An 11,377-nucleotide genomic window follows, 5' to 3' on the forward strand; every position below is an offset into this window, starting at 1 on the left:
AAGTATTGGTGTGTTCAAGCATCTGAAATCATCACTCAATAGTCAAATCCACATTGTTGTGTCTTGGAGTCTTTCAGAGGAAGATAAGATGAAGAATGTCACAGAATTCAGGACTCATTTGATATTATTTATTGTGATGATCATGGTTTCTGCAGCAGATACAGGTAAGAGTGGCATTGTTCAGATATTTCTATGACTCAGAGCCAAGGAAGCGCAGCAATTTTCCATGTTGCGGGCAGATATATATTTCTTGAGGGTTACAGCAACACAAATGTTGGACTGAGATATTAGACCAGTTTGTGGGTGTGAAGGTGCCTGCGGGTTAGTGTAGTGTAATATTTGTTTTTGATCATTTACTGTATATTTTAGTCATTCAGTCTTATTTAATCAAAGCAAATTTCTGTTGTTCATTATTTTTTATTATAATACTATGATTAAACCTGGGTTTGTCGAAGTGGTAGCATGACAGTCCAAGGGTGCTGTGGACTATCTTTGATGAGAGAAATTTACCCGAATCACTTTTGTTATTTCATATCAGTTTCAGTCAATACAAATATGAAACATAAGCATACAATCATTTTCAAACAATTCTAACCAGAGCCATATAAAGATACGGCTCTGGTTAACCAAAGATTCTAGAGCGGAGCTTCAAGAACTCTTTGGCTCTAATGGAAACAGCTTTAGTCTAAAGTTTTCCTTCCAACATGTCTCAGTCAAAGTTGATAGGCCCTACTGTATTTCGACTAAGGATAAACGGCTAACGGCACATGCACTCCTCTGATCTGTTTCAATGAAATAAAAAAATATGAATAATTTGAATGCTATGGTCACCATCATCATATTTTAATACAACATCCACAATAATAATATTGATAAAATAGGGGCCTATCTTACTGTGGTTACTTATTAATTTGGCTGAAGTGACTTACATCAATGATTACAAGGTGGCCAGTCTCCCTGGAGTAAGTCGGGTGCCTTGCTCAAGGGTACAACGGTGGCAGCCAGGAATTGAATCCACAACTTTTCTGGCTGCTGCATTACTAGCGCAACTCCTTATCCACTAGTGCAGTGGTTCTCAAAGTGTGGGGCGGGCGCGTGGAACAGGGGGACGTTTGTTCTTTTGTGCCTATGTTGTATACACGTTTCTGTTTTGTAAAAGTGCCTTCGAATGGGTGCTTAAGACATGTCTTATATTATTTAATTAGTAAGACAAAACTATGCATGCTGTGCCAACAGATCTTAAGGAAATGTATCAGGGTTTTTACTTCTTGAATATAGTGAAATATTGTGCATTTATCAGTTTAGTTTTTCACATTCAAAAAATGAATGCCTCATAAAGTAAGATTCAGATCCACCTAGTGGTCAAAGAGTTGCATTACAGAAGCTGAAGAAGTTTAGGTTGTGCATACCTCTTAGTAATAATGGACACCAGAATATGAGCATAAGTTAATAGATTCCTTTAGAAAAGATCACAAAGAGTCACTACAGTAACACTCCTTACAAGTCTAGAAAGTAAACACTGTTTTTAACCTTTAATAATTGGAATCCATTTTTATAAAAACACAATTGTTGTCGTAGGCCTGCACTGAGACTCATGATACATGCAAACAAAATCCCTATACAAAACACTTACATTGTATATATTATTTCTGGTTTGTTTATGGTTGTTTGTTTTATATATTATTTCTGGTTTGTTTATGGTTGTCTATATATATATATATATATATATATATATATATATATATATATATATATATATATATATATGTATATATATATATATATATATATATATATACACAATATACAATATTCTGTTCAGTATTGCGCTGCCTCACAAAATCCAAATTGATGTTAGTTAACAAATTGGTCATTACCATTATCCACCAAGGCTACTCCACCCGGCAAAAGCTAAAAAAAAATAAAAAAATAAACTGTTATAGCACAAAAAAGCAATTATGTCAACACATCTATGTCTATATTGGTAAATAACAAAACAGTTTGCAGGCATGACATGGATATATTGATTTTTTAGAATTAGAAAACCAATGAATTGAAAGGTTAACTGTGATTTGCTATTCTTCTCAACAGGAGCAGAAAGTACGGAGCGAAATGTTTCAGTATCAAAGACTATTAGACGTAACACTTATACTGATAGTGGAAACCATGTCTACTCATCACTAGAAACATGGACAACCACTGACAAGACAACTGTCACAGAATATTTGACTTCAACTATAACAACTGAACTCTTACCATTTCAATCCACAATGAATTCCACTGAGTTCAAAACAAGCGGACTAGAATTTACATCAACTGAACCAAGCCCGACTTCAGCTGTCACCACGGGGACCACTGGTGTTTCATCTACGCCAGCCACAACCTCAGCCCAAGTCACAGAGACGTCCAAATCAACAACAGTCCAACCGAGCACTTCAGCAAGTTCTGAGGAGCCCAGCTCAACACCGGTTAGCACTCAGACATCTGGCTCGCCCTCCACCCTGGTGACGACAACCACGCAAGAGACCGTTTCTTCGACGCAGATGACAGGCAAGACAATTGCAAGTACAACTTTTGCCTCGACGGGGCCAAATCCACAGGCCAGCATTACTTCGGCTATTACCACGGGGACCAATGGTGTTTCATCTGCGGCAGCCATGACTGCAGCCCAAGTCACAGAGATGTCCAAGCAATCCACAGTCCAACCAAGCACTTCATCAAGCTCTGAGAAGCCCAGCTCAGCACCGATAAGCACTCAGACATCTGGCTCACCCTCCACCCCAGTGACGACGGCCATGCAAGGCACCGACTCTTCCACGCACATGACAGGCAAGACAACTGCAACTACAACTTTCTCCTCCACGGGCTCAAGTACACAGGCCAGCACTGCTTCAGCTGCCACCACAGGGACCACTGGCATTTCATCTGCGGAAGCCACAACCTCGTCCCAAGTCACAGAGACATCCAAGCCATCCACAGTCCAACCGAGCACTTCAGCAAGCTCTGAGAAGCCCAGTTCTGTAACAGTAAGCACTGGCTCTCAAACAACTGGCAAGGAAACAGCAAGTACAGCTTTCGACTCCACGGGGTCAACTGCACAGTCCAGCACTGCTTCAGCTGCCACCACGGGGACCACTGGCGTTTCATCTGCGGCATCCACAACCTCCGCCCAAGTCACAGAGACGACCAAGTCAACAACAGTCCAACCAAGCACTTCAGCAAGTTCAGCTTTTATCTCGACGGGGTCAACTGCACAGTCCAGCACTACTTCAGCTGCCACCACAGGGACCACTGGCGTTTCATCTGCGGCATCCACAACCTCCGCCCAAGTCACAGAGACGTCCAAGCCATACACAGTCCAACCAAGCACTTCAGCAAGCTCTGAGAAACCCAGTTCTGCACCAGTAAGCACTGGCTCTCAAACAACTGGCAGGGAAACAGCAAGTACTGCTTTCGCCTCCACGGGGTCAACTGCACAGTCCAGCACTGCTTTAGCTGCAACCACGGGGACCACTGGATTTTCATCTGCGGCAGCCACAACCTCCGACCAAATCACAGAGACGTCCAAGCCATCCACAGTCCAACCAAGCACTTCAGCAAGCTCTGAGAAGCCCAGTTCTGCACCAGTAAGCACTGGCTCTCAAACAACTGGCAAGGAAACAGCAAGTACTGCTTTCGCCTCCACGGGGTCAACTGCACAGTCCAGCACTGCTTTAGCTGCCACCACGGGGACCACTGGATTTTCATCTGCGGCATCCACAACCTCCGCCCAAGTCACAGAGACGTCCAAGTCAACAACAGTCCAACCAAGCACTTCAGCAAGCTCTGAGAAGCCCAGCTCAGCGCCGATAAGCACTCAGACATCTGGCTCGCCCTCCACCCTGGTGACGATGACCACGCAAGAGGTCGCTTCTTCCACGCAAACGACAGGCAAGACAGCTGCAACTACAGCTTTTGCCTCCACGGGGTCAACTGCACAGTCCAGCACTGCTTCAGCTGCCACCACAGGGACCACTGGCGTTTCATCAAGCTCTGAGAATCCCAGCTCAACACCGATAAGCACTCAGACATCTGGCTCGCCCTCCACCCCAGTGACGACAGCCATGCAAGGCACAGACTCTTCCACTCAGACAACTGGCAAGGAAACTGCAAGTACAGCTTTCGCCTCCACAAGCTCAACTGCACAGGCCAGCACTAGTTCAGTTGCCACCACAGGGACCACTGATATTTCATCTGCAGCAGCCACAACCTCCGCCCAACTCACAGAGACGTCCAAGCCATCCACAGTCCAACCAAGCACTTCAGCAAGCTCTGAGAAGCCCAGTTCTGCACCAGTAAGCACTGGCTCTCAAACAACTGGCAAGGAAACAGCAAGTACTGCTTTCGCCTCCACGGGGTCAACTGCACAGTCCAGCACTGCTTTAGCTGCCACCACGGGGACCACTGGATTTTCATCTGCGGCATCCACAACCTCCGCCCAAGTCACAGAGACGTCCAAGTCAACAACAGTCCAACCAAGCACTTCAGCAAGTTCTGAGGAGCCCAGCTCGGCACCAGTAAGCACTGGCACTCAAACAACTGGCAAGGAAACAGCAAGTACAGCTTTCGTCTCCACGGGCTCAAGTGCACAGTCCAGCACTGCTTCAGCTGCCACCACGGGGACAACTGGCATTTCATCTGCGCCAGCCACAACCTCCGCCCAAGTCACAGAGACGTCCAAGCCATCCACAGTGCAACCAAGCACTACAGCAAGCTCTGAGAAGCCCAGCTCAGCGCCGATAAGCACTCAGACATCTGGCTCGCCCTCCACCCTGGTGACGATGACCACGCAAGAGGTCGCTTCTTCCACGCAAACGACAGGCAAGACAGCTGCAACTACAGCTTTTGCCTCCACGGGGTCAACTGCACAGTCCAGCACTGCTTCAGCTGCCACCACAGGGACCACTGGCGTTTCATCAAGCTCTGAGAATCCCAGCTCAACACCGATAAGCACTCAGACATCTGGCTCGCCCTCCACCCCAGTGACGACAGCCATGCAAGGCACAGACTCTTCCACTCAGACAACTGGCAAGGAAACTGCAAGTACAGCTTTCGCCTCCACAAGCTCAACTGCACAGGCCAGCACTAGTTCAGTTGCCACCACAGGGACCACTGATATTTCATCTGCAGCAGCCACAACCTCCGCCCAACTCACAGAGACGTCCAAGCCATCCACAGTCCAACCAAGCACTTCAGCAAGCTCTGAGAAGCCCAGTTCTGCACCAGTAAGCACTGGCTCTCAAACAACTGGCAAGGAAACAGCAAGTACTGCTTTCGCCTCCACGGGGTCAACTGCACAGTCCAGCACTGCTTTAGCTGCCACCACGGGGACCACTGGATTTTCATCTGCGGCATCCACAACCTCCGCCCAAGTCACAGAGACGTCCAAGTCAACAACAGTCCAACCAAGCACTTCAGCAAGTTCTGAGGAGCCCAGCTCGGCACCAGTAAGCACTGGCACTCAAACAACTGGCAAGGAAACAGCAAGTACAGCTTTCGTCTCCACGGGCTCAAGTGCACAGTCCAGCACTGCTTCAGCTGCCACCATGGGGACAACTGGCATTTCATCTGCGCCAGCCACAACCTCCGCCCAAGTCACAGAGACGTCCAAGCCATCCACAGTGCAACCAAGCACTTCAGCAAGCTCTGAGAAGCCCAGCTCAGCGCCGATAAGCACTCAGACATCTGGCTCGCCCTCCACCCTGGTGACGATGACCACGCAAGAGGTCGCTTCTTCCACGCAAACGACAGGCAAGACAGCTGCAACTACAGCTTTTGCCTCCACGGGGTCAACTGCACAGTCCAGCACTGCTTCAGCTGCCACCACAGGGACCACTGGCGTTTCATCAAGCTCTGAGAATCCCAGCTCAACACCGATAAGCACTCAGACATCTGGCTCGCCCTCCACCCCAGTGACGACAGCCATGCAAGGCACAGACTCTTCCACTCAGACAACTGGCAAGGAAACTGCAAGTACAGCTTTCGCCTCCACAAGCTCAACTGCACAGGCCAGCACTAGTTCAGTTGCCACCACAGGGACCACTGATATTTCATCTGCAGCAGCCACAACCTCCGCCCAACTCACAGAGACGTCCAAGCCATCCACAGTCCAACCAAGCACTTCAGCAAGCTCTGAGAAGCCCAGTTCTGCACCAGTAAGCACTGGCTCTCAAACAACTGGCAAGGAAACAACAAGTACTGCTTTCGCCTCCACGGGATCAACTGCACAGTCCAGCACTGCTTTAGCTGCCACCACGGGGACCACTGGCGTTTCATCTGCGGCATCCACAACCTCCGCCCAAGTCACAGAGACGTCCAAGTCAACAACAGTCCAACCAAGCACTTCAGCAAGTTCTGAGGAGCCCAGCTCGGCGCCAGTAAGCACTGGCACTCAAACAACTGGCAAGGAAACAGCAAGTACAGCTTTCGTCTCCACGGGCTCAAGTGCACAGTCCAGCACTGCTTCAGCTGCCACCACGGGGACAACTGGCATTTCATCTGCGCCAGCCACAACCTCCGCCCAAGTCACAGAGACGTCCAAGCCATCCACAGTGCAACCAAGCACTTCAGCAAGCTCTGAGAAGCCCAGCTCAGCGCCGATAAGCACTCAGACATCTGGCTCGCCCTCCACCCTGGTGACGATGACCACGCAAGAGGTCGCTTCTTCCACGCAAACGACAGGCAAGACAGCTGCAACTACAGCTTTTGCCTCCACGGGGTCAACTGCACAGTCCAGCACTGCTTCAGCTGCCACCACAGGGACCACTGGCGTTTCATCAAGCTCTGAGAATCCCAGCTCAACACCGATAAGCACTCAGACATCTGGCTCGCCCTCCACCCCAGTGACGACAGCCATGCAAGGCACAGACTCTTCCACTCAGACAACTGGCAAGGAAACTGCAAGTACAGCTTTCGCCTCCACAAGCTCAACTGCACAGGCCAGCACTAGTTCAGTTGCCACCATAGGGACCACTGATATTTCATCTGCAGCAGCCACAACCTCCGCCCAACTCACAGAGACGTCCAAGCCATCCACAGTCCAACCAAGCACTTCAGCAAGCTCTGAGAAGCCCAGTTCTGCACCAGTAAGCACTGGCTCTCAAACAACTGGCAAGGAAACAGCAAGTACTGCTTTCGCCTCCACGGGGTCAACTGCACAGTCCAGCACTGCTTTAGCTGCCACCACGGGGACCACTGGATTTTCATCTGCGGCATCCACAACCTCCGCCCAAGTCACAGAGACGTCCAAGTCAACAACAGTCCAACCAAGCACTTCAGCAAGTTCTGAGGAGCCCAGCTCGGCACCAGTAAGCACTGGCACTCAAACAACTGGCAAGGAAACAGCAAGTACAGCTTTCGTCTCCACGGGCTCAAGTGCACAGTCCAGCACTGCTTCAGCTGCCACCACGGGGATAACTGGCATTTCATCTGCGCCAGCCACAACCTCCGCCCAAGTCACAGAGACGTCCAAGCGATCCACAGTGCAACCAAGCACTTCAGCAAGCTCTGAGAAGCCCAGCTCAGCGCCGATAAGCACTCAGACATCTGGCTCGCCCTCCACCCTGGTGACGATGACCACGCAAGAGGTCGCTTCTTCCACGCAAACGACAGGCAAGACAGCTGCAACTACAGCTTTTGCCTCCACGGGGTCAACTGCACAGTCCAGCACTGCTTCAGCTGCCACCACAGGGACCACTGGCGTTTCATCAAGCTCTGAGAATCCCAGCTCAACACCGATAAGCACTCAGACATCTGGCTCGCCCTCCACCCCAGTGACGACAGCCATGCAAGGCACAGACTCTTCCACTCAGACAACTGGCAAGGAAACTGCAAGTACAGCTTTCGCCTCCACAAGCTCAACTGCACAGGCCAGCACTAGTTCAGTTGCCACCACAGGGACCACTGATATTTCATCTGCAGCAGCCACAACCTCCGCCCAACTCACAGAGACGTCCAAGCCATCCACAGTCCAACCAAGCACTTCAGCAAGCTCTGAGAAGCCCAGTTCTGCACCAGTAAGCACTGGCTCTCAAACAACTGGCAAGGAAACAACAAGTACTGCTTTCGCCTCCACGGGATCAACTGCACAGTCCAGCACTGCTTTAGCTGCCACCACGGGGACCACTGGCGTTTCATCTGCGGCATCCACAACCTCCGCCCAAGTCACAGAGACGTCCAAGTCAACAACAGTCCAACCAAGCACTTCAGCAAGTTCTGAGGAGCCCAGCTCGGCGCCAGTAAGCACTGGCACTCAAACAACTGGCAAGGAAACAGCAAGTACAGCTTTCGTCTCCACGGGCTCAAGTGCACAGTCCAGCACTGCTTCAGCTGCCACCACGGGGACAACTGGCATTTCATCTGCGCCAGCCACAACCTCCGCCCAAGTCACAGAGACGTCCAAGCCATCCACAGTGCAACCAAGCACTTCAGCAAGCTCTGAGAAGCCCAGCTCAGCGCCGATAAGCACTCAGACATCTGGCTCGCCCTCCACCCTGGTGACGATGACCACGCAAGAGGTCGCTTCTTCCACGCAAACGACAGGCAAGACAGCTGCAACTACAGCTTTTGCCTCCACGGGGTCAACTGCACAGTCCAGCACTGCTTCAGCTGCCACCACAGGGACCACTGGCGTTTCATCAAGCTCTGAGAATCCCAGCTCAACACCGATAAGCACTCAGACATCTGGCTCGCCCTCCACCCCAGTGACGACAGCCATGCAAGGCACAGACTCTTCCACTCAGACAACTGGCAAGGAAACTGCAAGTACAGCTTTCGCCTCCACAAGCTCAACTGCACAGGCCAGCACTAGTTCAGTTGCCACCACAGGGACCACTGATATTTCATCTGCAGCAGCCACAACCTCCGCCCAACTCACAGAGACGTCCAAGCCATCCACAGTCCAACCAAGCACTTCAGCAAGCTCTGAGAAGCCCAGTTCTGCACCAGTAAGCACTGGCTCTCAAACAACTGGCAAGGAAACAGCAAGTACTGCTTTCGCCTCCACGGGGTCAACTGCACAGTCCAGCACTGCTTTAGCTGCCACCACGGGGACCACTGGATTTTCATCTGCGGCATCCACAACCTCCGCCCAAGTCACAGAGACGTCCAAGTCAACAACAGTCCAACCAAGCACTTCAGCAAGTTCTGAGGAGCCCAGCTCGGCACCAGTAAGCACTGGCACTCAAACAACTGGCAAGGAAACAGCAAGTACAGCTTTCGTCTCCACGGGCTCAAGTGCACAGTCCAGCACTGCTTCAGCTGCCACCACGGGGACAACTGGCATTTCATCTGCGCCAGCCACAACCTCCGCCCAAGTCACAGAGACGTCCAAGCGATCCACAGTGCAACCAAGCACTACAGCAAGCTCTGAGAAGCCCAGCTCAGCGCCGATAAGCACTCAGACATCTGGCTCGCCCTCCACCCTGGTGACGATGACCACGCAAGAGGTCGCTTCTTCCACGCAAACGACAGGCAAGACAGCTGCAACTACAGCTTTTGCCTCCACGGGGTCAACTGCACAGTCCAGCACTGCTTCAGCTGCCACCACAGGGACCACTGGCGTTTCATCAAGCTCTGAGAATCCCAGCTCAACACCGATAAGCACTCAGACATCTGGCTCGCCCTCCACCCCAGTGACGACAGCCATGCAAGGCACAGACTCTTCCACTCAGACAACTGGCAAGGAAACTGCAAGTACAGCTTTCGCCTCCACAAGCTCAACTGCACAGGCCAGCACTAGTTCAGTTGCCACCACAGGGACCACTGATATTTCATCTGCAGCAGCCACAACCTCCGCCCAACTCACAGAGACGTCCAAGCCATCCACAGTCCAACCAAGCACTTCAGCAAGCTCTGAGAAGCCCAGTTCTGCACCAGTAAGCACTGGCTCTCAAACAACTGGCAAGGAAACAACAAGTACTGCTTTCGCCTCCACGGGATCAACTGCACAGTCCAGCACTGCTTTAGCTGCCACCACGGGGACCACTGGCGTTTCATCTGCGGCATCCACAACCTCCGCCCAAGTCACAGAGACGTCCAAGTCAACAACAGTCCAACCAAGCACTTCAGCAAGTTCTGAGGAGCCCAGCTCGGCGCCAGTAAGCACTGGCACTCAAACAACTGGCAAGGAAACAGCAAGTACAGCTTTCGTCTCCACGGGCTCAAGTGCACAGTCCAGCACTGCTTCAGCTGCCACCACGGGGACAACTGGCATTTCATCTGCGCCAGCCACAACCTCCGCCCAAGTCACAGAGACGTCCAAGCCATCCACAGTGCAACCAAGCACTTCAGCAAGCTCTGAGAAGCCCAGCTCAGCGCCGATAAGCACTCAGACATCTGGCTCGCCCTCCACCCTGGTGACGATGACCACGCAAGAGGTCGCTTCTTCCACGCAAACGACAGGCAAGACAGCTGCAACTACAGCTTTTGCCTCCACGGGGTCAACTGCACAGTCCAGCACTGCTTCAGCTGCCACCACAGGGACCACTGGCGTTTCATCAAGCTCTGAGAATCCCAGCTCAACACCGATAAGCACTCAGACATCTGGCTCGCCCTCCACCCCAGTGACGACAGCCATGCAAGGCACAGACTCTTCCACTCAGACAACTGGCAAGGAAACTGCAAGTACAGCTTTCGCCTCCACAAGCTCAACTGCACAGGCCAGCACTAGTTCAGTTGCCACCACAGGGACCACTGATATTTCATCTGCAGCAGCCACAACCTCCGTCCAACTCACAGAGACGTCCAAGCCATCCACAGTCCAACCAAGCACTTCAGCAAGCTCTGAGAAGCCCAGTTCTGCACCAGTAAGCACTGGCTCTCAAACAACTGGAAAGGAAACAGCAAGTACTGCTTTCGCCTCCACGGGGTCAACTGCACAGTCCAGCACTGCTTTAGCTGCCACCACGGGGACCACTGGATTTTCATCTGCGGCATCCACAACCTCCGCCCAAGTCACAGAGACGTCCAAGTCAACAACAGTCCAACCAAGCACTTCAGCAAGTTCTGAGGAGCCCAGCTCGGCACCAGTAAGCACTGGCACTCAAACAACTGGCAAGGAAACAGCAAGTACAGCTTTCGTCTCCACGGGCTCAAGTGCACAGTCCAGCACTGCTTCAGCTGCCACCATGGGGACAACTGGCATTTCATCTGCGCCAGCCACAACCTCCGCCCAAGTCACAGAGACGTACAAGCCATCCACAGTGCAACCAAGCACTTCAGCAAGCTCTGAGAAGCCCAGCTCAGCGCCGATAAGCACTCAGACATCTGGCTCGCCCTCCACCCTGGTGACGATGACCACGCAAGAGGTCGCTTCTTCCACGCAAACGACAGGCAAGAC

At 51.5% G+C, this 11,377-nt stretch overlaps 2 protein-coding genes across 2 annotated transcripts in view; both read left to right on the forward strand.

The window, feature by feature from the left end:
• LOC121707015 (mucin-19-like) lies at nt 1-9,416 on the forward strand (the record flags this gene model as incomplete). Its single annotated transcript, XM_042089215.1, has 2 exons — nt 1-164; nt 2,092-9,416. Coding segments are annotated over exons 1-2 (7,401 nt in total), but the record flags the coding sequence as incomplete, so codon positions are not given.
• The window catches only part of LOC121706905 (mucin-19), a 26,913-nt gene continuing 24,938 nt past the window's right edge, over nt 9,403-11,377 (forward strand). Inside the window, exon 1 of the mRNA XM_042089034.1 lies at nt 9,403-10,530. Coding sequence (XP_041944968.1) covers nt 9,471-10,530 — 1,060 coding nt within the window. The 5' untranslated portion in view covers nt 9,403-9,470. The remainder of the gene's footprint in view (nt 10,531-11,377) is intronic.

The sequence above is a fragment of the Alosa sapidissima genome, chromosome 4 (assembly GCF_018492685.1).
Source record: "Alosa sapidissima isolate fAloSap1 chromosome 4, fAloSap1.pri, whole genome shotgun sequence".
Classification (NCBI taxonomy): Eukaryota; Metazoa; Chordata; class Actinopteri; order Clupeiformes; family Clupeidae; genus Alosa; species Alosa sapidissima.